The sequence below is a fragment of the Vulpes lagopus genome, chromosome 18, assembly GCF_018345385.1.
Source record: "Vulpes lagopus strain Blue_001 chromosome 18, ASM1834538v1, whole genome shotgun sequence".
Lineage (NCBI taxonomy): Eukaryota > Metazoa > Chordata > Mammalia > Carnivora > Canidae > Vulpes > Vulpes lagopus.
This window is the reverse complement of record NC_054841.1, coordinates 41,268,730-41,295,216: the sequence shown is the minus strand read 5'-3', so window position 1 is coordinate 41,295,216 and position 26,487 is coordinate 41,268,730. Positions and strand designations below refer to the sequence as shown.

The 26,487-nt window shown below is 41.2% G+C and overlaps 1 protein-coding gene across 8 annotated transcripts in view; it reads left to right on the top strand.

Moving 5' to 3' along the window:
* The window catches only part of KIF16B (kinesin family member 16B), a 301,238-nt gene that overhangs the window by 213,146 nt on the left and 61,605 nt on the right, over positions 1–26,487 (top strand). For 7 of the 8 annotated variants that reach the window (XM_041732317.1, XM_041732315.1, XM_041732319.1 and 4 more), the window contains 2 exons: positions 2,154–2,276; positions 23,949–24,038. In XM_041732317.1, coding sequence (XP_041588251.1) covers positions 2,154–2,276; positions 23,949–24,038 — 213 coding nt within the window. The remainder of the gene's footprint in view (positions 1–2,153; positions 2,277–23,948; positions 24,039–26,487) is intronic. The other variant, XM_041732321.1, reaches the window with a different exon arrangement.

Genomic DNA, 26,487 nt, shown 5'->3' with positions numbered 1-26,487 from the left:
CCATAATGGTAGAATTTCAATATCGAATACTTATGCTTGATGCTATTATCCACACCTTTTTAAGAACACATAATACACGTGATAATACACTGAGCCTAGTGAGTTTTATTACCTTTCTTCCTTTTCCTCATGCTAGCCTCTTAGGATAGAGAGAGCTCCTCATCAAATGAGCTGTGTTACTGGCCTTTGGGTAGGAAGGATAAGGTTCCTCCTACGGTAGGGTGCGTGGGTCTTTATTTCTCAACTAGTATTATCAGTTGCTTATTATTTATTCAGCTCCCTGGAGCAGCATTCCCTTTTGCTCAGGGGGTTTTCCCACAGCTGCCAACTTCAAACTCCAAATGCAGCAAGTGGATTTCCCAAATGATTGTGGCAGATTTGGAGAAGAAATTATGTTCCTACTTAAAAATATAGTTATTAAGCATGGCATAGAAGATTTCAGGGCTTTTGGTTGCACAGCAAGAACTTCATGGCTAAACCATGGCCTTTGTAGGTCAGAGACATTTCTTAGCAGTAAATATGCTCTTTGAAAACAAATAAAACACAATTATTTCTCTTCCTTTTCACCCTTCAAATAGATAAATATATTCCATGTTTTAGGAAATGTCCACCTTTACAGCAATTTGGAAATATACTGTCAGTGAATTGAAAGGTCTTTGGCAGTGCACATATTGAGAAACTCTTTTTTAAAGAATTGCCACTGTGGTTTTGACATCAGGGACAGCTAAAGAGGTGGACAATTGTGATAAAATTAATGGTTCTTATTTTGGGTGACCAGCCACACAGAAAAATTAGATGCTCTAAAAGGCTTTGGTAACTTCATATCATGCCAAAATATTTACAGTGTCAGCTAGATGAAAGTAGTAATCTGAGACAAATTACACACCTCTGTGTCATCCAGAAATCCAAGCTTTTGCTAATACACAGCTAGGTTGGATCTCCCACATTATATCAAGTTAAGGATCCAGGACCACATATTGCCCGGTGTTTTCTTTTGAGTCACATGAGTGAGTTTTACTGTGTAATCATGGAGTTTCCATCATTTTTAAATTCTCTGTATGTTCATGAACTGACTTTATCTCAGATGGATGAAGTTATTTAAAAAATTTCATTATGGCAGTAGAACAAGTCAGTGGAGGTGGGCCAGCAGGCATCATGGTGCACAGATTAGCCTGAGTTCAAATCCTAGCTCTGCCACCTACCTCTTTTATATTATCTTGACTCTCAGCCTGGGGCCCCTCATCTGATAAATAGAGTTCAGTAACGGTTAAGACCACATAGGGAGATCATGAGGATTAAATGAAATGATGCATATAAGCTGTTTAGCAGTTCTTGGTGTATATAGTAAGTAGTCAATAAATGCTAAGTATAATTATGATAAATATTTTATTACTGCTACTGCTTTAAAACCATATTTTCTTCTGTTTTCTAAAGCCCCAGGTTAATGCAAATGATAAGGATTGTTCAGAGATTTCCACCTATTTATACTTAAGAGAACTCATTTTGAAGATTTATTTTTTTCATAATGCTTCTTTCTCAAACCCCTCTGGCTTCCCACCATCCAGACCATATATATTTGTCAGAACCAGGTTGATTACTAATCAAATGAAGCCTAAAGAAAATACTTGGTATTTATTTTAATCGTGGTTTAAAGAGCTTTCTGTAGTACACTGGCTTATAGAAATGCCTATAAGTTAAAAATGAAGTAAATTTGAATAAAATCTCCAGCTTTTGGAGCTTTATGTACAGCAATCTGATAGTCTGTGAAGAAAAAAGAAGTTTGTCAGATGATCAAGACTTTTCAGAAAGGAATCTGGTTTACACGGATTTTTTTTTAAGTCAGGATATGTAATCTGTCTCTTTTTTTCACTTGTTCTTTATAAATTGGAAGGAACTTCAAAGCCAAACAACATTTTGAAGTGCTTTTGCCCTAATTTCTTGGAATGGTATACCTAAAAAAATGGTCTTTTGTGATGAGAGAGACTTAGCATTTCTCTTTCAAAGGAAGCCATCATTTTTCTAAATAAACTTTACTAGTTTGATGCTCTCTTCTCTGCTTGAAACACATTTTCTCCCGCCTGCCCAAGCATGGTATTTGCTGAGGAGTGATCTTGGTTTCTCTTTGTTCTCCCTATCTGATGTGCCTTTGATAGCGGATGGTTTCTCGCTCTTTGGGAGCAAATCCAGACGACCTGAAGGACCCAATTAAAATTAGTATTCCACGCTATGTGCTGTGCGGGCAAGGGAAGGACGAGCACTTCGAGTTTGAGGTCAAGGTAAGTGCCGCTTCTTTACTCTGCCAGAGGAATGGGAGGCTTTAGGCTCCCAGGACTTTCTTTTTTTATAAAAGGACATGAAGCTACATGTGAACATCTTATTTTGTATCATATTGGTCATGCTCTCCTTTAAACCAGTATGTGCAAGACTAGACTGTAGCATGTGGGGAGAAGTTATCATAGAAGATGGTGGCTGGGGAGTTAGGCAGACATGGAAGAGTGTTCTTGTCACTTACCAGTCCTACAGGTAGGGTGACCAACCCTTCCAGGTTATCCAGGATTTTTTGTTTTCAGCATTGGAAGTCCCACACCCTGGGAAACCATTCAGTGCCAGGCAAACTAGGACAGCTAGTTACTCTATCCCTGGGCTTAAGCTCGATTATCTTATCTATAGAAATGAGAACAATAATGTTTATGTTATAAGGATATCAGTGCACATAAGGTGTTAAGTCTGGTATCTGGTGTATAATAGTAAGTTATAGCTATTGCTTTTATTACTACTGCTGTTTTTATTGTTGTTTCTATTGTTATTTAGGAAGCTTTCCTAATCCATTTTAGGCATTATTTGATTTATATGACTTTTCAGGAAGAGATGTGCCTACTTCCTTACATCATACTTTCCGAAATAATGACTTCATCTTATTCCTAATTTAGTTGCATTGACTCATAACACTTCATTAAATATTTCTGGATGCTTTCCCTCTTCAAGAAATTAATGATGAATCACACTTCTTCATTTTCAAGCATAGGCAAGATTATTGATGTAATGACATCCATTAGGGTTACCAGTCTAAGACTGCGAAAGGGTGTTCTTGGAGGTGAACATCAGACTGGGAATCTGGATGCTGAGGTCTTTAGGCTCTGATTCTGCTGCACTTTGTTGAGTGACTCTGAGTCTTTATCTTCTCTGAGCCTCAGTTTTCTCATTGGTGGGATGGGGAAATTGGATCACACCAATGGTTTCCAAATTTCTTCTCAGCAGAGACATTTCTTGGGCAGATATTTAGAGGAAGGGCACTGCAGAAAGCAGATCATTGTGGGGCTACCGGTGGGGAGGGAGGGCAGAGGGAGCCTGAAACCAGCCCTCCCCATCCTCCACCCCAGACCATACCCTTTGGCCCTTGAAGGCATGCATGTTTTTTTCAGTCTTCCAGAGAAACAAGGCAAATGAGTTTTATAATTAAGCTTTCAGATTCTTATTTCTTTATACTGTTTTCCTTTTTATTTTTTAAACCTAGGAATTAATTTATAAATTTGAGGTTTCTATTGAGAGTACATGATGTCTGGGTGGTAGTAGTCTTTTGAACTTTACAGGCCAGATTTTGTGGTTTCATATTAAAATTTTATGCCATCATGTCCATGAGCTGGTACTTCTCACTGTTCCTGGCTTAATGCCTAATTCCCACTCAATTTCTTTTCTCAGTCATTTGAAATGTGTGTGTGTGTGTGTGTGTATGTATGTGTGTGTGTGTGTGTGTGTGTGTGTAGAGCTCCCTTCGTAATTCGTATTTCTGAAGGTATATGTATTGACCCCATATTTTTTTGACCCCATATTTTTAATTAGAGGGTGAAGACTGGCTTTTACCAGCTCAGAATTTGAATTCACCTAAAGAGAGAACTCACAGCACTGGAAGACATGCAGTGATTTTTGTTGATGCATAGATATATATATATATATATATATATTTTTTAATTTTTTAAAGACTTGAGAAAGAGATTGTGCATAGGGATGGGCAGAGGGAAAAAAAGAGAATCTCAAGCAGACTCCCTGCTGAATGTGGAACCCATCACAGGGCGGGATCTCACAACCCTAAGATCATGACCTGAACTGAAAACAAGAGTTGGCCATTTAACGGACTGAGCCATGCTGGTACCCCAAGATGTATTTTATTTTAATAGATAAATGTGTTAATAAAATATAACTATTAAGTCAATTTCATGCATAAAAGATAAGACATGGTTAAAGAGGATACTTAATTGTTATAGTATGATCTTACATGTGGAACCTTAAAAACAAACCAGGCTCAGAGATACAATAGATTGGTAGTTGCCAGAGCCAGGGTAAGGGTAGGTGAAATGGATGCAGGTGGTCAAACGTTTTAAAATAAGTTGTGGGGATCTCATGTACAGCATAATGATTATAGTTAATAATGCTGTATTCCATATTTGAAAGTTGCTAAGAGAGTAAATTTTAATTCTCATCATAAGAAAAAAATATAACCATTCATATGTGGTAACAGATGTTCACAAGACTTATGTGATTGTTTTGCAATATATACAAATACCAAATCATTATACTATATATCTGAAACTCATATGATGTCGTATGTCAATTATACTTCAGTAATTCAAAAAAAGAAAAGAATTAAACAAAAACTGAGTTGATTTAAATAAAAATTGCAAGCAAATAGTAGTCCAGGCCATATCAGATCTGGCCAAGACCGTGCAGATGCTACTGTGAAGGCAAGTTAGAGAACCCAGATACAGAAAACCATGTGGGACATTTCAGAATCTCTGCTTTCACCTCAGAATATATAGAATCCAAATCCAAAGAGTTCAGCTTTCTTTGAACATATCAAAACCAAGTTCTGAAAGTATATCATTGTTTTGCTTCTTTTTTGTACTTATCCCAGGTGCTGTAATCAGCACCAGGAATGGCCTGTTAGCATTTGCCTGGAGAATCCCTAATTCTGTGTGTAGGGAGGGACACCAAATGCATTCACAGGTAGGTGTGCTGAGATCTTACATTTTCCTGGGGATACTCAGTCACAGAAGTCTCAGGGCCTCAGTACTAGAAACCAACATGACCTGAATATACATACTGTCCTTCCTTTGAACAAAACAAAAATGGCCACACTGCAGTAAAGGCATAGCTCTAGGGGTAGTGCTGGGTGTGCCAATGTCCTGTCCAGGCTTGGCCAGGTAATTTCTACAAGAAATTAACTGTAAAGTAAGGACAAATTGACCAAACCCGCCTGGCTGGATTGGTATGAGCATTATATATAAACTTTGGTGTGTAAAGTGCTTAGAACTCCGCCACTTCCTAAGTGCTGGATAAGTATTTGTTTTTTAAAAACAGGTAAATTTTAGGGGATCCCTGGGTGGCTCAGCGGTTTGGCACCTGCCTTTGGCCCAGGGCGCCATCCTGGAAACCCGGGATCGAGTCCCACGTCAGGCTCCCTGCATGGAGCCTGCTTCTCCCTCCTCCTGTGTCTCTGCCTCTCTCTCTCTCTCTCTCTCTCTCATTCTCTCTCATAAATAAATAAATCTTAAAAAAAAAAAAACAGGTAAAATTTTTTTAAAGATTTTATTTCAGTGGGCAGAGAGGAGAGAGACAAGGAGACTCCATGCTCAGCAAGGAGTTGGATGCAGGGCTTGATCCCATAATCCTAAGATCATGACCTGAGCCAAAATCAGGAGTCAGATGCTCAACCGACTACCAGCCAGACGCTCCATAAAAGATAAGTTTTTAAAAGGCATAGGGAATGAGTGAGATTTTACCCTTGTAATCCTCTTAATGACTTTTGATGTACAGTTGTGTCTTTGCGAATTTTAGATTTTCTTTTTATTTCGATTGCTCATTCTCCCTCAACATTCTTGAATTTTAACATTAAGTATGGGGCCACCCAGATGGCCCAGTTGATTAAGCGACTGACTCTCAATTTTAGCTCAGGGCATGATCTCGGGGTCATGAGATTCAGCCCCAGGTAAGGCTCCATGTTTAGCTTGGAATCTACTTGGGACTCTCCCTTTCCCTCTGCCCCTCACCCTCCCTGCATACATGCACTCTCTCTCAAATGAATAAATAAATCTTTTAAAAAATTAAGCATTCATCAGTTGACTATTGGATGCATTGGCAATGTTTTCTAGAACAAACAGTCATGCTTATGATAATAGTTTGGCTATTAAAGTCTTGTCTTGGTGAAGCAGTGGATTTAAGGTAGCTAAGATTAAAAGTATCACTTTTTTTATTTTTATTTTTTTTTTAATTTTTATTTACTTATGATAGTCACAAAGAGAGAGAGAGAGGCAGAGACGCAGGCAGAGGGAGAAGCAGGCTCCATGCACCGGGAGCCCAATGTGGGATTCTATCCCTGGTCTCCAGGATCGCGCCCTGGGCCAAAGGCAGGCGCCAAACCGCTGCGCCACCCAGGAATCCCCAGTATCACTTTTTTTAAAAGTCTGTTTAGCTTTACACTTTCTTTGAAGGAAATCTGATGTGTATAAATATTTTATACTGTTACACTTTATACTTCAGAAAAATCTTTGTGGTTTTAAACAAAAATCAATTTCTTTTTTCTACCCTTCTTCCATGATAGCCTTAAAGGTCTTCTTAGGGTCCTGAACATATAGCAATGCTCTGTGACTAGCAGGGGAGGGTGTTAACACCTGGGATTAGATCCCTGTTGACTGTGAACTTGGTGGTGGTTGCTGCCAGTTCACTTAAGGTGCCAAGCTGACCCATGAGGGCCCGCTGAATGCAAGTCTACATGAGCTGAGTTTGCAGGCCCCAGTGAGTGAGACTGAGAAGAAGCACTCACTGGTGTGGCTGCCCAGAATTCTCTCCACTTGTCCCTCTCCATTCCCATTCCCTGTGTTTCCTTCCCTTTTCTGCCTGTCTTTCCTGAGAGAGAATTTATTAGTTATTTAAGTCATGCCTTCTCCCTCTAATCTCTATAATCAGGTAGCTCTGGTTGGGTTGTTCATTGATGAATAAATAGTCATGAGCCTGGTTAAGGTACTATTTGAGTTCAGGTACAGGGAGTGGAATTTGGGGGGAGGAAGAGAGACAACAGTGGTTCTTCAGTACTCCTCTTCTGATCCCTGCTCAGTCCCAAGGAGGTTTACATCACTGGACTTTAAAATTAGAAAAAATAATGTTTTTCATTAACTAAAATGTGATATTTAATTCAAAAGGACTTTTTTTCAGTATCTTTATTCAGGATTAAAAACAACTTCTTTTATGAAGTAACTTTGAAACTAGATATGTAAGATTTTGTTTTTTAGTGACAGTTTTCAGTCAACTTTGTTAAGGCATAATTTACATACAGTGAAATGCACACATTTTAAGTGTACTTCGATGAGTCTTGACATGTATGTACCCATGTAACCAGCACCCCTATCAAGACTTAGAACTTTTCTATCTTTCCAGAAAGTTTCTTGTGCCCCTTTACAGTGTGCCTGCCCGCCTCCACACAAGCTCGGAGCTGCTTTCTCTAATATAGATGAGTTGCATCTGTTCTAGCATGCCGTGTAAATAGGACCAGGCAGCATTTACTCCTTTGTGTCTGGCTGCTTCCATGTAGCATGCTGTTCTGAAGATTCATCCATGTAGTTGAATGTAACAGTAATTTACTTCTTTTTATTGCTAAATAGCATCCCATTGTATGGATATATTATAATTTTGGGATAGTGTTTGTCTTAATGTCCTTATAAGGCAATACAGAAAGTTGTCATCTCCATGATGCACTCCCTCCATCCCCACTCCCCTCTTACTTCACTGATTCACTGATCCTTGAAAGATACGTGCCTGGGAACCGTGGGTGGTGAGGACATCAGTCCCCATGGTCCTTGCAATGATATCATCCAGCAGGTTGCAGTAGCACATCCTTCTGGGACTGTGTCCACATTCTCTATAAGAGGTGTATGTTCTGTGTCAACTGATGTCAGAAGCTGGCAGAGGGCAGCCCGGGTGGTTCAGCGGTTTAGCGCCGCCTTCAGCCCAGGGCCTGATCCTGGAGACCCAGGATCGAGTCCCGCATCGGGCTTCCTGCATGGGGCCTGCTTCTCCCTCTGCCTGTGTCTCTGCCTCTCTCTTTCTCTCTCTCTCTCGCTCTCGCTCTCGTCTCTCATAAATAAATAAAATCTTTAAAAAAAAAAAAAAAGCTGGCAGAGAAGCCAGTCTGACTACTCTCTGAGAAGAGCATATTCTATGCTAAGTATAATTCAATGTCACTGGCTAGTGGGCAGAATGTACCTGTATGATCCATGCTTGCACCAGACCGCAGCCATCAGAGGTTATACCACTAACTGGACTACAACAGTCATCTTAACTCTAGTGCTTCAAATGCTTGTCTGTGATTAACACAAGAAATCAATTACAACTGTGTTATAGTTGCCATTTTCAGTTAGAATCAGAGTGGAAAGAATTTAATTTTTATTTTTATTTTTATTTTTTTTAGAATTTAATTTTTAAATTACATTTCAGCAGGATACAAAACACTAGCCTGGGAGATCTGTGGTTAACAGAGGCTGGCATATTCTCATGTTCCAGAAATAAGCTGATGTTTCCAGCATTGTCTTAAATTCTCTGCCTTTTCACTTCCGTATTAATGTGATAGTGTAAAGAAATAAGCCAACACTGGTATATTTAAAAAAATATTTTGTTTCCTGAGAGTTTTTATTCCTTTTTTTCTTTTAAAGACTTTATGTATTCATTTGAGAGAGGGAGCATGAGGTGGGGGCGGCAGGGGCAGAGGGAGAAAGAAGCAGGCTCCCCCCTCTCCTCCTTCCCCAGCAGGGAGCCCAACAATGTGGGGCTCTATCCCAGGACCCTGAAATCATGACCTGAGCCCAAGGCAGACCCTTAACTGACTAAGCCACTGAGGCACTGCTGTTTCCTGAGAGTTTTTATTCCTGTGAAAACTGTAGGTGATCTTCACAGGAGATTGTCTTCCTGGTCCCTTCCTAGAGTGGTGACTTCTGCAGTAGAGCCCCTTCCTCCCACCCATTCTCTATCCTGTCACCTGGTTGTCTCCCCCCTTCACAGCAGATGTCACAGCCCACAGTCAGGTAGTTTTCTTTCAGTCACTGTCATGTTTATAGCTGGCCTTCTCCGGAGATGTACACTCCTGGGCCCTCATCACTGAGTTCCCAAGCCCTCCCACAGGCCCTGACTGGTAATGGTCACAGGGAGAGGTCACTCAACAATATGAGCCACACAAGTCTGCCATCAGGTGTCCTCACTGGTCAGAGCCCGGGTAGAGCTTTGGGATTTTGTCACTGTGTGCCATTTGTAAACAGGCCCCCACGGGCTCCCCACGCTCTGACTGCTGTTGGATTCAGCCATTGATCAGCCTCACCCACTGGTTTCCTCATGAGGTGGCTGCCTTTCTAGTGGGTCCAGTGCAAAGACAGGCAAATCCAGGTCCTAGACTGAGTGCAAGAAGGCTGGTGCCTCCCGCCTGCCTCCCCCTGCCAGCACCCACAGAAGAGTTGTTTTGTCTTGTTCTGCACAGATAGGTAGCCCTCTGACCACTCTCCACCCCCTGGACATTATTCTAGGCTACTGGGCATTCCAGCCCCCTGCTCATGCTTAGGAAGCACCTGTTGTGGAGTCTTCTCTAAGGAGCCTCTGGTACCCTAGTCATACCCACTCACTCCCCACTCCCCAGGCTGGGTGGCAGGAGGTCAGCCCCTTTGTGCTGAATCACTTTGGTTCACTTGCAGACTACATGCTTTACTTCGAACACACGTCGTCCGAAACACAATGATTCCTCATTTCTAGCCCTCAGATTTTGGTTGAAGGGAACACAGGAACAGTCACCTCTTCTTGCTCCCCATCCCCACCCCCATGTGCCTCATTGTGCCCTGACTCCTGGTCAGCGGCCTCAGGAGGAGAGGAGAAGCAGAGGAAACCAGGGACTGATAGTGGGGCGGTGTAGGCTTGAGGAAGCCGTCCAGCATAGCTTGTAGGCCACCTGCACCGAACTCCTGAGCACTCTGCTCACTGGTCCAATTTCTTCTCTTTGTCACATGAGCTTAGGTAGTGAGCCCCCCCCCTTCCCTTCCGGTTAGGTACGTGAGCCCCCCTCCTTCGGGTTTCTGTTAGCACTGTGCTGGCTTTTTTTTTTTTTTAATTTATTTTTTATTGGTGTTCAATTTGCCAACATACAGCATATCACCCAGTGCTCATCCCGCCAAGTGCCCCCCTCAGTGCCCATCACCCAGTCACCCCCACCCCCCGCCCACCTCCCTTTCCACCACCCCTAGTTCGTTTCCCAGAGTTAGGAGTCTTTATGTTCTGTCTCCCTTTCTGATATTTCCTACCCATTTTCTCTCCTTTCCCCTTTACTCCCTTTCACCATTTTTTATATTCCCCAAATGAATGAGACCATATAATGTTGTCCTTCTCCAATTGAGTTACTTCACTCAGCATAATACCCTCCAGTTCTATCCACGTCGAAGAAAATGGTGGGTATTTGTCATTTCTAATGGCTGAGGAATATTCCATTGTATACACAGACCACATCTTCTTTATCCATTCATCTTTCGATGGACACCAAGGCTCCTTCCACAGTTTGGCTGTTGTGGACATTGCTGCTAGAAACATCGGGGTGCAGGTGTTCCAGCATTTCACTGCATCTGTATCTTTTGGGTAAATCCCCAGCAGTGCAATTGCTGGGTCATAGGGCAGATCTATTTTTAACTCTTTGAGGAACCTCCACACAGTTTTCCAGAGTGGCTGCACCAGGTCACATTCCCACCAACAGTGCAGGAGGGTTCCCTTTTCTCCGCATCCTCTCCAACATTTGTTTCCTGTCTTGTTAATTTTTCGCATTCTCACTGGTGTGAGGTGGGATCTCATTGTGGTTTTGATTTGTATTTCCCTGATGGCCAGTGATCCGGAGCATTTTCTCATGTGCATGTTGGCCATGTCTATGTCTTCCTCTGTGAGATTTCTGTTCATGTCTTTTGCCCATTTCATGACTGGATTGTTTGTTTCTTTGCTGTTGAGTTTCATAAGTTCTTTATAGACCTTGGAAACTAGCCCTTTATCTGATATGTCATTTGCAAATATCTTCTCCCATTCTGTAGGTTGTCTTTTAGTTTTGTTGACTGTATCCTTTGCTGTGCAAAAGCTTCTTATCTTGATGAAGTCCCAATAGTTCATTTTTGCTTTTGTTTCTCTTGCCTTCGTGGATGTATCTTGAAGAAGTTACTGTGGCTGAGTTCAAAAAGGGTGTTGCCTGTGTTCTCCTCTAGGATTTTGATGGACTCTTGTCTCACATTTAGATCTCTCATCCATTTTGAGTTTATCTTTGTGTATGGTGAAAGAGAGTGGTCTAGTTTCATTCTTCTGCATGTGGATGTCCAATTTTCCCAGCACCATTTATTGAAGAGACTGTCTTTTTTCCAGTGGATAGTCTTTCCTCCTTTATCGAATATTAGTTGACCATAAAGTTGAGGGTCCACTTCTAGATTCTCTATTCTGTTCCATTGATCTCTGTGTCTGTTTTTGTGCCAGTACCACATTGTCTTGATGACCACAGTTTTGTAGTACAACCTGAAATCTGGCTTTGAGGAGACCCTTAGCACAGGAGTTCAGGTGGGCCAGGCCGCCGCAAGCAGGGAGCCCTGAAGGTGAGACTAGGCAGTTGGTGTCTTTTACAGCTGAGGGGCCATGTGACGGGAACCTCTGCACTGGGGCCAGACACAGTTGTGCCACAATGTTGAGGCAGTGGAAGCAAAGCAGCAGTGGCAGTGGAGATTATGTTTTATTTTGCCTGAATAGATTTTAGAAACGTTCAAGGAGCGGTCAGCACTTTGAACATGGGAGATCTGACACGGAAATCCAGATTTTCCAAGTTCCTATAAAACATCAGAAAATGTGGGCACCCTGGGCCGGTGTCCCAAAGGGCAGTCCTGAGTGGGGCTGAACAGTGGCTTCTCTTGGGATGGGCCCGTGCCCTCTGACCTCATTGGTTCCGGTGACAGAGGTCATCTGAGGGGACGGTGCACCGAGTCCGAATGCACAACAAGGCTCACGGACCGAATGAAGTGTTCGATCACACAGTCTATAAGTCCGTTTAGGGACTACAAGGGGCATGTGGGAAGGGTGTGCAGTCTGACCCCGTCTCCCAGAGTTCACTTGCCCAGCTGCTCTCTGCCCCTGCACTGCCTGCCAGGCCTGGGGTTCTGAGCGAGGGGCCTCAGCAGACATGGTACTCGGAGGCAGCACACTTGCTTGGTGACACTGTGCCTGGCTGGTGGCCTGCTGAACAGCCCTGGTCTTCACCAGCGCTCCTCAGGTAGAGAACATGGCACCCAGCATGGGGTGGGGTCGTTGTCACCAGTGGTCCACGGAGGACTGAATTAGCTGTTGGCCTTGAGCACGTAGAGTCATGACCTAACACTTTACATCTCCAGGTAATGTTCTTATCTGTTCCATCATATTTATTTATTCTTTCTCTGGTGTGCCCTACAGGTTACAGGCCCTTATTTAGCATATCTTTTGAATACTTTTGTGTCTCCCAGGCTGCTCGAGTACTCACTGTTTTGGCACATTCTCTGAGGTTTACCTGTATCCGGTAAACTGCTCGATTACTTGCTGGCAATGCTCAGTCCTTCTGATGAGCTTCATCTGTCCTCTGTAGCAGAATTGAAAGTGCTCATATAGCACGGAGACTCCCGCTCTGCTCCCTGTTGTCCTCCACGAGCCTCTTGGAGTTTCATTCCTCTCTAAGACCTGTAGGTCAGTTGAGTTTGCAACCTCTGTTCAAAGGAGGACACTGTTGTCTATCAAGCACCTTCTTCAGCCCAGTCACTTTGGCAGACATTTCTACAAATGTGGGGACTATTCCAAAATGGGAGTATTATTTGAATGTAATGAATTAGGAAATTATGAGTGACTTGCCCAAGGCCACACAGCTAGTAGGGTACCAAATGCCCATGTCAGATCTGAGAAGTCTGAGCCATACTAGTGTCCTTGCTTATTCATTTTAGTATGCCTTCTACATTTCACTACTTTCGCATTTTTTAGAAATTAAGGCCATGTTTTAGGGTTGGTTGAGACATGGTGGCCCTTATCACATCCTTGCCTGTTTTCAAAATCTACAGTTATTTTTGTGTGTATTTTAATTTTTTATCTTGAGTTCTGGCCAAGTTGCAGGCACTTTGTAAATTAGGGCTATTACGAAGGCTTTGACAAACCTGGAGAATTTGATGGGGGTTAGAGATGCCAGGGAGCATGAAAAGGAAATGCTCAGGAAATTTGCAGTTTGAGAGTTGAAGCAAGCACATTTATAGTCAGAGAAATTCCTCTTTATTTGGCAGAACAGAAATAAGAGCCATTCTAGTCTATTAGATAAACTATGCACACATATATCTTTTAGAAATACTCCTAATTTGATAGAATATAAATGTTCAGAAGGATTTGTGTGTTGGCATCTGAATCTCTGTTTATTAGTAACTTGATAGATTATCTCCTTGAGTGTGTATTAGTATAGCTGAGACAAATGGAGTGTTGTATAAGCCGTGGTCCAGCTAGATCCCAATATTCAGTTTGTGTATTATTTTCAAACATAGATAACAAGTGAGAGAAATAACATTGGAACTTGAAGAATCATATCTTATCCTCTTTTTTTTAAGCACCCCTCCATCTCTCTGAGAGCTTTTTCTTTCACTGAAAAAATTAAGAAAAAACGTTTTTCCCTTCCCCAATTTTCACACAAAGCAACTAATCTTTTATATCACTTTCACTTGAGCAGTTGTGTGTGTCTTCACAAAGTGAAAGCTGCATATAGGAGAAACGGCAAAAAAGAAATGAGATTGACTCACAAGCACATCACATTGCAGCCAAGCCTTGAATTTTCATTTCAAATTGGTTTTTTTCCTTATAAGAATATATTAATATTTTGTTTCCCTTAACTTCAGAATTTGAGGAGGTTTGACATCCCTTCCTAGAATAAAATTGGTTTTAAAATAAATCATGAAGTGGTTTGAATTCCCCTTTTTGTAGTTGCTACCCAAGGATACCCCTTGCCTTCCAGTAGTGCCTAAGAAAAGACCTTTCTTTAGGAATATGATCACAGTGCCAGGAGTTATCATTTACTGGGCACCCAGACACCCTGCTGGTTGTTTCACATGCTTTTCATTTATCTGTAGGTTAATGTCACGAACCCATTTCACAGATGGAGAAACTGAGACATGGAAGAATTGTGTAATATAGCCAAAGTCACACAGCTCATTAGTGACTGGGCTAAAATTAGGATCTAAATCTGTCTTAATCCAGAAATTCTTCATTATTCCATTCTCCAGTGATGCCTCGTAGAAAGTTTGCCTTCTGGGCTTTGCCTCTGAATATTTGGTAATTTGAAGGAAGATCAGTGAGGCTCTCAATTCTCGTAATTTCCCACAATTTTCAAGTAGGGTAATTTTCCCTAGCTCTCACTGGTTTTACAGAGGTGTTAGGGGAAAGGAAAAGTATTTATTAGTAATGATCTTAGATTTGAAAGGCATCCATCTTATCAGAATCTTAGAGTCTTTTTACATTCTTTCAAATTTACCTTCAAACTGGTAGATAAAGTACACTGAAATAAATGGTATTATCCTGATTTTGGAGGTGCTGAAATTGAAGCATAAAGAAGTCACAATTTCTAGTTACTGCAGAAGGCTGAGACTTTGGTCAGCTCGAAAGTGCAATTTGATTTTGCATCACTTGGTAGTTATGTAGATATGGTGTTACTCAGCCGCCAGCTGCCAGGCTCCTTTCTTCGTGGTGTGCCATGTTCAGACCAGATTTGGAAGCCAAGGGCTCTGAGGCACTTCGGTACTTATTGGTGCTACATCTACACAGAAGGATGATGTCTGGGGGGTTTCCTGGATAAAGGCTGAATAATCTTCTATCTGTGTAGCCCCTTTACTTTCAGGAGTCTTTATGCTTCAAACTCCATACACCTCCCATCCGTGTCACCAACAGCCAGGGCAGATCTAGGATTGGATTATGGATTTCTCCCTCCTTGCCTGGTGTGCTGGCTTTAAGACCATGGTCTCCTACTGGGGCCCAGCTTCTTGACTCAGGTGTCAAGAAGAGACAGAGGAAGACAGAATTTCCATAGTTGGTAGGCTTATTGGTTCCCAGTGCCACTGCAGTGGAAGGGGATGCCTGTTCACTTCCGGATCTCATTATGCAGTTTTTTGGGCACAATTCACATGGCAGCTATTCCCTCGCCACTTGGGTGGTTGCTGACACAGTGTCTTTTCCTTTGTGTTCACTCGGTTACAGAACATGGCACTCTTGGATTTCTCTGAAAGAAAGGCATAAAAACCTGCCTGAAGTTTCCCTAGGGAAACCAGCAAAGGGTGGGGGGGGTGCATTATACATCTCAGAGCAAATAACTGAATATACCCTGTTAGCTAATTATGTTCTCTGCAAAGCACTAGCCTTCCGTCTCCTGCTTCCTGGATATCCTTTGGGAGCTCCGGCGGCTACCCCCTTGCTATGTGGAAAGTTTCTGCTTCAGCCTACTTCTTAGGCCTCTTCCCCAAGTTTACATGCCCAAAGGACCTACACATTCAGAAACAAATGCTCTTAAGTTCCTAGGACCCATCCCCTTAAAGGCAACTTTTGTTTCTCCATGTGTTTTTTGGGAGTCTCACATCTACTCCCTGCACTCTTCTTACTCCAGCCTTTCCTTGTGTTTCTTCTGATCAGCAGGCTCCTCTCTGTAGAAGAATTTGATATGTGACATTTCCTCTTTCTTTCTTTTACAATTCTTTACCCTACCCTATTATCTCCTCTAATGCTTACTTTATAAAAACTTTAAACAGCTATAGGTAAGTCAGAAAAGGACTAAAATGTAGGTTGATCCACTGAGCACATTTCAGCGTAGAAAGAGAGAAAGTGCAGCAGAAAAGTGTTTATTGAAAAGAAGACTCTGGGCTCTACTGTCTCCATTATTATTTAACAAATACTCATTTGGTACCTGTAACATAGTTATTTTATATTTATTTTTTTTAAGATTTTATTTATTTATTCATGAGAGACACAGAGAGAGGCAGAGACACAGGCAGAGGGAGAAAGAGGCTCCATGCAGGGTGTGAGACGCCCGATGTGAGACTCAATCCTGGGACTCCAGGATCACGCCCTGGGCCAAAGGCAGGCGCTAAACCGCTGAGCCACCCAGGGATCCCTGTAACGTAGTTGTTTTAAAGACCATACTGGAAGTATCAAGATAATGAAGGACAGAGAAGATGAATAAATTGTCCGTGTATTCTATGTTCCATTAAGTGGGAGAGAAACATGCAGAAACAAGAAGAATGCAGAACAAAAGGGGGTCCTGAGGAGCAGGCAGGAAGATAAAATAACATCTTTGTGGATTTCAGTGATAGGGGCCTGAGAGCAGACAGAGACAAGTGATATGTGGGCAAGAGGAAGCAGTGCAGTTGAGACCAACCTTAGGGAGGGACTTTCCTTTTAAGTAGAGGTGAGTGTGGACACTGAAGTGAAGATGAAGAGGTTTGGAGGCAGGAGGAAGAGAATCTAGCAATAGTGTCATTTTGAGATGGGCTGAAAGGTACTCAGGAAGTTGGTCTAGGTGACCCTAATTCACCTCGGTAAAACGTGATCGTTGTCCATGAGGACTGAAAATCTAGAACATTTTGAAATACTCCTTGCAGAGAATGTAACTTGGAAGGTTTTCCAAGTAGGAGTAACCCTGCTGAGTCAAAAATATTATAAATTTTGTACATTCTGCTTTCTTTAGGGGGACAGCACCCAGAAGAGAAAGCTAACACCATAGACTGCCTGATTTGGGGAATTATTCTAATGTGGCCCCACCAGAAGGTGGAGGGAGCTAGGGAAATGAGGTGCTGGCCCTCCAGTGGCCAGAAGACTGACCTGGAGTCCAGTCTGGGCCTGTGGAGGAGTGATCCCAAGGAAAGAGATGAGCTAAGGGACCAGAAGAGGTTCCTGGCAGTCCCAGTGAAGATAGACAGTGGACTCCACAAAGGTAGGGCAAGCATGCCCATTAGAAATCCTTTGAAGGATTTGTCCATCTTAGACACAGACCAGAGCAAGGACTTACAGGATGATAGCAGGCTATAGTTAATGAGATGTCAGCCTTTTTTTTATTTTTTTAATACTTTCTAGTTTAGTTCCATTTGTGACAGTTGTCTGAGGTTTTGTTTTTTTTTTTTTTAATTTTTAAAGATTTTATTTATTTATTCATGAGAGACACAGAGATAAGAGGCAGAGACACAGGCAGAGGGAGAAGCAGGCTCCATGCAAGGAGCCCGACGTGGGACTCCATCCCGGGTCTCCATGATCACATCCTGGGCTGAAGGCAGCACTAAACCATTGAGCCACCCAGGCTGCCTATTGTCTGAGCTTTTAATTAAGTCTGATGTATTAATATTTGCTACCATATAAATTCCAATGTTTGTAATATATTTCATGTTCCCTCAAGCATATTCACAGTTCTGTAGAAGACTGTATTTTGCAAAAATCTGACAAATCTTTAGTATGTAGTTTTCGTGTAGACACTTGTAGTGTATATTAGGTTAGCATTTGAGGATTTCCTTCAAACTGTTACTAAAGAGAAGGAATTTTATTTTTATATACTTTAGGTAGCTCCTTGAAATGTTAGAAAATAAATGTTGTTTGGGAGAACTCTACAGGTAACTATTTACATGGAGTATTTTTCTTTGGGTGAAAAACTGTAGATTCTCATTCTTATACAGATAGATATACACAAAGGAATATATACTGATGACAGATCTTAAAATCGACAATTCTCAAACCAGCAGAATATGTATATAACATAAATTTGTGGAAAGGACTCAATAGAGAATTGTTTGTAAGTAAATACACTTCATCTTATGGATGTGTTTTTGTTGTTTAAGTAGCCCTTGGTCATTTTATGGCCCAGAAAAGATGGATTTGTATCAGCAGAGCCATCCAGGAACAGAGAAGTAATGAATTTGCTCCTCAAAGATATGCAGTAATGATGCCCTACTTTCTCAACATTGAAGAAAATAATCGAATATTTTGACCTGATTTATTTGGCATAGTGATCTTCTTTTCCTTCTCTCTGCATCAACACCTCATCCCATGCCCAGTTTTAATTTAGGGCAAAATAGGATTTTAATATATATTTTGCCTTTCTGTGTAGTTGTTCCAAACTTCACATGTGCCTTTTCCCACCTCCAGGGGTGATGGCATCTCCATTATAGAGAAGGGATTTGACTTTGACTCCACATTTCCTGTGGAGAGAGGACATATGTGGTTGCCTTGCCCCCCATTTATGCAGTGGTCATGGCTGGCCTTGATGCTTCATCATCCTTGTCCTCTTCCAGTTCACATGTTGGCAGACAAAGGGAGATATACATATTTTATACAAAAAGTAGGAAGTTTGAACCATTGTATCCCTGTACTTAACTTGGAGTCAGATAAAGATCTCCAAGGTAAAGAATTTAGAAATCTCTATGTGTGTCACTGTAAACTTGTGTTACAAATATATTGAGAAAGCAGCATATTCTCAGTACAGTTATAAAAAAAAAAAAAATCTTCGTGATTCAGGTGAACCTCAAAGAAACCGTATACCAACCAGAACAAGGTATATGGACAGGGTGGCAGCAGGCCTTGAGTGCCATGTTGACAGATCTGAGCCAAGCTTGGAACTCTTATCTAATTGGAAAAGAAAAATAATCTTAAGTATATCTTTCAGCAAACTGCCAGCATCTAATGTGCACATAACACATAGTAGTAGCTCAATAAATGTTTATTTCTACAGTGAGAGTTCTCCCCCTCTACCCCAGTTACTGCCAAAAGCCCATTCTCTTAGAAGGCTTGAAATTTTTTAGGGTAGAAAGACATTTATATAACTAATACCAGTTCTGTAGGTTTATTAATACAACTTTCGTTACATAACTTATATCCTGTGGTATGTTCTCTGGTTAAGCTGTGAACTACATGCTAAGGAATCATGGAGGAGGGAATGATTTCTCCAGGGAGAGAAGTGTGGGGAAGCTGCCAAGAGAGGAATTGTGGTTTGGATACCCCCGGAGGCTGACCAGGAGCTCCCTACTTATAGAATGGGGTATACAACTGAGGAGGCCATTCAAAAGACTGCAAAAGACCAATGAATATGCCATATTTCTGGGTTAAGTTGTCTAAAGTTCGAGATTTCTGATCCACTGGGAGCTGAGATTAGAAAGGTAGTGTTGAGTCCATGAGGGCGGGTGGGGGAGGAGAAGTGTGGGAGGTTAGTAGGGCACCGTATTTAATTTTGGAGCAGCAGTACTAGCAGTGATTTACAGCAAGGCTGCTTATACTGAATCCAGACCTAAAGGAATTGAGGGAGCTGGTCATGTGAAAGAGTATTTCAGAAAGAGGAAAAATCTTGTGAAAAGTCCCTGAGGCCATCCTTACTGTGTAGCATGTTTTAAGTGTTCCAGATAAGTGAGGAAACCAGAATGAGCAAAGGAGTGAGTGGTTGGAGATGATGCCAGAGAGGAGGCAAATCATAGCAATCTGTGTGGGTCAGCTGAACTTGATTGTACCCTGAGTGAGATAAGACAGGTTGGAAGGACGTCGTCCTCTTTGAGCAAAGATATGGCCCTATCTAACTTCATTTTTAACAAGATCACTTCAGCTATGGTGTGAGAAAGGAATGAAGGGAGGTGGGGGCGGGGCATGGGAAAACAAAAGCAGAAGCAAGGAGATCAATTAGGAGGCTGTTAAAAATAACCCACACAAGAGCGGATGGTGGCTTAGACCAAGATGTGAACAGTGGTGATGGTGAGAACTGGTCAGTCTCATTATGTTTGGGAATTAGGTAGAAAGGATTTGCTGTCTGGATATGAGCTATGAGAGGAAAAGGAACATCAAGGATAATGCCAGAGTTTTTGGATTGAACAGGTAGTTGAGTAGCATTGCCATTTACTGAGATGGGGAGGCAGGAAGGGGAAGGAGTTTGGGAGATTAATTTTGATAAGTTAAGCCATGGTAAGTATGATGTGCAATTATACATTCAAGTAGGCAGTAGAATATATGAGTCTGGGCTCAGGGATCAGACAGGAGCATCCAGGGAATCATCAGCATATAAATATAAGCTATGAGATGGGATGAGATCATTAAAGGAGTGAGTGCAGGTAGAAAATAAAACATGTTCAAGGACTAAGCCCTGGGACACTGATGTTTAGAGGTCAGGGAGATGAAGAGAAAGCTCAGCAAGGAAAATTAAGGCAAGCAAGTGTAGCAGCATGGAAGCCAAATGAAAAAGGTATTACGAAGAGGAGCTGTCAGGTACATCAAATCCTACTGATAGATCAAGTAAGATCAAGACCAAGAATTAACCAGTGGATTAGCAATATGGCATTGTTGATGAGATAAAAGTAGTTTGAGTGGAATGCTGAGTAGATTGCGATGGATTCGAGGGATAATGGGAAGAAATTGAGGTATCAAGAATAAACTCTTCCAAGGAGTTTTGTTATTGATGAGAAGGACAGAAATGGAGTGGTAATTAGAAAGGAAAGGGAGGCTAGGGTGGGAGTTTAAGATGAGAGAAATAATAGCTTATTTAGATGATGATGGGTATACCTAGTACAGAATGGGAACGTGTTGGTACAGAATAGAGAAGAGAACATTATACATTGCAATATCCTTCAGAAGGCCAGAGGGGATGGAATCCAGTGTTTAAGAAGAGGGCTTAACCTTAACAAGAGCACTGATCCATGTGTCATGCCTGGTAACAATGAAAAACATGAGATACAGGGAGATGGTGGCAACTGGGGAGACTTTCTTGAAGGTACCTGGGGAAATGTTCTTTTGATTTCTTTCATTTTCTCAGTGAAATGGGAATTAAGGTTATCAGCTGAGGACAGGGAGAAAAGTGATGAAGGCTTGAGGATACAGATAGATAGAAGGCTTGAGGATACAAACTATTTACAAAACTGTTATCTAAGAGAAGAGTGGATAGAACTGGAAAATGGGATATGCCTAGTGGGAGGCATCCAGGCTGACCTGAAAGGGAGAATTGTGACTTTCAGATGAGACCAGTCAGTCCACTTGGTGGTATGTTTTCTTCAGTCACATTCTGCTAGGCACGTGCAGGCCCGAAGTAAGCAGACAGTTGGATTTCACTAAGGTTATGGTTTAGCTATTAGTCCAGGGAATTTCAAGAGCAGGAGGAAGAGATCTGAGGTTGAATGCAAGGGAAATGGTTGTCATGATTGCCCATGGTTTCCAAGTTGAGTGAGGAAAGAACCAGGGTGAAGATTGAGGAACAGGTCAGGGTATTGGAGGGATCATTTGTGTCTCAATGGAATTACCAAGATTCATGGCAGGAGTTCCAAAGTGTTGGGGCAGATGACAGGGAGACCTTGAAAGAATCGGGAAGAGCCTAAGGTGAGTTGGAAACTGCAGGCAAGATGAGTGGAGTGTAGGATCTGAAGGCATGAGCTTCACAGAGGGGGATTTTAGAACAGATAGAAGAGCAATGGTTTAAAAACTAGGTAGAAGGACAACAATGCCTACCTAAATCCCAGCACATGGGAGGAAGGGTTGGGGGAGAAAACAGTCTACCTGAGAGCGCTACCAGGGAAGTGGATCCTCAGGGGAGAGCCAGCCTTCCATTACAGTAAAGATGAAGGGGATGTTCTTGGAAGAGGCTAAGGATCTAGGGGATTTTGCTGATAATTGACTAAGAGTTAAAGAGATGCAGTGGAAGTAACACAGGGAACTGAGGAGAGTCTGAGGGATGAGGGAGTCCTAGGCTTCTTTGGTGACTTTCTGTGGAATTTAGAGTCCCAACACAGCAAGGTCTCATCTGTGAGTATCCAGCGTCTTACTGCTCCCAGGTCAGAAATATGGCTCCATTACCTTTTTGGGCTCTCTTGGTACATGGGCAGCAGCATGACCCTTCCTGTTTTCTCTTTGACACTTGGTGTGTCTAGTCAAAGTGATGTATTGCTGTGTTCTCACCCTAAGGAAACCCTCACAGCCATGCTTATAGGCTGAGTGGTGACCCCATCACAGTGCCTTCTGTTGAAGAGAAGAGAACCAAGAGAACAGAGAGAAAACCTTCCCGCCCCAGCTTAGCAGCAGGGAGCAGTGTTTTCCAAGCTTGAGTGACTTGCATACCAGCTTTCAAATCTTACAGCTGCTGAGCTACTGTACTATTTTTATTTAATGATTTTTTTTTTTGAAATATACTTACCTTTTTTCCTTATAGAAATACCATTTTAGAGAGACCTGGTAAGAAGAAATCTGCCACAATTAAAAAATCCATTGTAAATAATGAATACAGAACCAGAATGCTGGAAATTCATTTAAAAAAGCAAAGTACATCCTTATGTAATCTAAAATCATCTCAGTTGCCACTTTGGGAAATAAGTGAACCTGAGACTGGCTGAGACTCAAGACTTACTCCTCCTGAAGCTACCCACATGAGTATTCTCCCTACTACTGCTGGTTTACATGTGAGAATCAGGCTGAATTCTAATGCTTGAGAAGGGCATTGCTGTAATGTACAGAGTAAGATTTCCCATACAAAGCCCATGCAAATGCCCTGGGGTGGAAGGAGTATGTGCGTTCAGGGAGTATGGCACAAGTGAAGACACCTAAGGGGAGACAGTTTAGAAGTAAGGCAGCTGCAGGCAGTGGTTTAAAAATTTAAAATTCGGGTCTTTAAGATTAAAAATGTAGATTTTTTTTTTTTCTTTGAACAGCATGAAACTACGAGGGGGTCTTAAGGGAGGGTGTGTGGAATGATTGGATTTAAGTTTTAAAAAGCTACCCCATCAGCTATACAGAGAAGGGGTTGGAGGGGGAAAATGTGGATGCAGACAGCTGGAGGAGTCCCTAGTAAAGGCCATCTGAGACCTGATGGCCCAGAGTGACATGGGTGATGACCATAGAGGATGGAAGGATAAAGCTTGAAGAAATGTTTACAAAGTAGAAAGAGCAAGACCCAGGACCTGTTGGACTGTGGTCACGGTGGAGAGGAGACAGTTAGGCGTGGCTTCAGCATCTGTCTGGTGGAGCTTGCTGGGTGCTGTGGTGAAATACACCAGACAAGAACTAGAGTTGAGATGAGAGAGCATGTGGAGTTTTAGACAAGATGATTTTGAAGATCTTGTGGTGTGACCTGTAAAGAATGATGTCTCCAAGGTGGGTACATGGGTTTAGAGCTCAGAAGAAATGTGGGAATTGTAAAGGAAATTTGAGACTCCTTAGCCTGTGACTGTGAAGGCTGGTGGGGTCTCCCTGCCTCTCTCTCCAATTGTCCCTGTGACCTTGGTATGTGAGCTGATGTGCCTCAGGGCTTCTGTATGTACACCAGTAAGCACATTCAACAGGAACAGTAAGTTGAACTACCAGTTAAAGCCTGGGTTGAGAATTCTTCTCTAAAATACAATAAATATATTGTATGTTTTTATACTAATAATTGAGATACAGAAATTTTGTTCTCATTTTTCTTTGTTCTCTTTCTCCTTCCACCTCTTCGTCTTCCTTCTCCTCCTTTTTTTCTCAGCTTTTCTTTCTCTCATTTTTTTCCATCCTGTCCACCATGGTGGCATGTGGTAACCTACACTGACATTTTATATGGGCACAGTGTCATAACAGAAAGGTCACCCTATGGGATTTACTTTCTACAAAACCAAGCGAAGGGTTAAGGGACACTTTATAAACCATTAAGAGGTAACTGTCTCTCATTTTACATGGGCACATATTGCTTATAAGCAGATTTGGAAACCAGAGATGCATCCTTAAGTAGAGTACGCTTATTATTTATAAGTCTTATTTATGCAGCTAGATTAATGTTTTCAGTTCTGGAGAAATTTTACATGCTAATCACTTTTTGTTAATTTTAAAATTATTTTTTTTAAATGCTAGTCATTTTTTTCCTCTAATTAATGCTGATTTATTTTGATTTTCCCGGTTAATAGATTACTGTCCTAGATGAGACATGGACTGTATTCAGGCGCTACAGTCGTTTTCGAGAAATGCATAAAACATTGAAATTAAAGTATGCAGAGGTAAGTTATGAAATCATTATCTCCAATTAAGAACATTTATTTTATAAAGTAAATGAGCTGATTGCATTATCAGTGTTCCCCCAGCTTTAGGTATCAGCTAGTAAGTGTCACCAAGTTTTATTGTAATTACTCATCTGTCAAAGGTAGCTTTTTAACTTCTGTTTTGTGTTCCATTTCCATTCTACACAATTTAAACATTTACTGAACACAAGAGTTTGAAAGTGATAGTAAAGTGATGGTAAATGAATTCTCTTTTTCATAAATTTTACAATGAATTTTATTTAAATACATATTTTAATCAATTTATAACTTCTCAACTATAAGATCTATTAAAATGAAGTAATAATAAATCCCTCAATATAGATTTGCCCTTTCTTATATTAATGCTTAGACTTCCACTTATTGAGAAGTTAAGTCTTAAAACTTAATTTGCCATCAGACATGGATGGGAGGTAGATCATAAATATGGAATTATCTAGAAGCAAGGAGGCATTTCATGCATCTGGTCAGATATCTAGGGTGTTTTGATACATTGTTAATCTTTGCCTCTTTGGACAAAGACTAGTTTTTAAAATACTTTTTAGTTAGGGAGCCTGGGTGGCTCAATTGGTTAAGGGTCTCCAACTCTTGGTTTCGGGTCAGGTCATGATCTCAGGGTCTTAAGATAAAGCCCCATGTCGGGCTCCAGTGGGGAGTCTGCTGGAGTATTATCTCTCTCTCTCTCTCTCTCTCTCTCTCCCCCTCCCTCTCTCTCTCTCCCCCTCCCTCTCTCTCCCCCTCTCTTTCTCTTCCTCTTCCCCCCCTCCACCCCCCTTCTATCCCTCCCCCCGTTCATGCTTACTCATTCTCTCTCAAATAAATAAATAAATAAATCTTTAAAAAGATAAAATACTATTAGCAAAGAAAAGTATTCTTAAAATTAATGCGTATCTTCCAACTATTATTTATTTACTTTTATTTCAACTAAAGGAAACCTTGCATTGGCCCCGGCTCCTTGGGAATTTTGCTTTGACCTGACTGCAGATTAGTCAGTAGTCATTGTCTAATGCCTGCTTTCCCTACGTATTGCTTTTTAGCACTATTTTTATAGTTTCTTATGATATCCTAAAAAAATAATTTAGTCGTATTTTTTTTCTAATTCAGTTCACATAAAAATAACTAATGTTTTCTTTACCTTTCCATTCCTTCTCCTCTTTCTTATCTGATATGCATATAAAGAAAAATTCCTCTTTGCAAATAAAATGGCTCCTTGAGTTCTGGTAAAATTGAGTTATCTGAAATCCTGTCGTTAAGTACTAATAGTGTTCAATTAAAAATTGAAGAAGTGGGGATCCCTGGGTGGCGCAGCGGTTTGGCGCCTGCCTTTGGCCCAGGGCGCGATCCTGGAGACCCGGGATCGAATCCCACATCAGGCTCCCGGTGCATGGAGCCTGCTTCTCCCTCTGCCTGTGTCTCTGCCTCTCTCTCTCTCTGTGACTATCATAAAAAAAAAAAAAAAAATTAAAAAAAAAAATTGAAGAAGTTTCAGGTATGAATTTTAGTTCAGTGTTCCTCAAGAAGCTTCAGTTACAGAAGTAACTGCATCAAAGTCAAGTTATTAAGTTTCTGCAATTTATTCATGTCCCAAGTTAATATTGACTAGAAAAATTGGAAGTATCATGTATATATTAATGTAGAGAGTGACTTGTTTTTAAAGTGAGCTTTACAGCTCATTACTTGCTTGATTATAATACCAATACTTTAATAATGTGCAGGTTTTCATATTAACTTACTGAATTCCCCTATGATATAAATGTATTTATATCATATCAATTATATATATATCATTCATTCTGTGGTTAATTTCATATCTGTTTTTTCAGTGCCATTAGTTCCAGGCCATACTCTTTAGGCAAATAGAGTATATTCTAGTAATGCAGTGTTGGATAAGAACATATCCTCAATTCATATTGGACAGTCTGTCAGTAAACAAAGTAATATAATAACTAGCACTTAAGGAATATGTGTGCTGTGTGACAGCTACCATCTTAGGTGAGCTGCATGCCTTCTAGGAAAAATATCAATAAAATATAATGGGGCGGAAGGTGTTGGGCATAAGGTTGTTTAAGAGTTGGCTTTCTGATGAAATGACATTTTAGTTGAAATATGAGGTGAGAGACAGAAGTTTGCAAAGAAGAGTGCACAGTTCTAATCAGTGTTTTTAAACAAAACCTCAAAACAGAAGCAATCTTTGAAAATATAATAGAAGAAAACACACCTGAGGTTAACAGTGATGTGCACATGTGAATCAAATAATTTGCCTATTAGCAGGTGAAAATAATGAGCAGAGATGATTACTTACATAAAATTCTTCTCAAGGGAAGAGTGTATTACATACCTTCTAAAAAAGTTAAGTGACCCTCGAATGAGGAAAATCGAGCTGATGTCAGTCAGTCACAAGTCTATATTG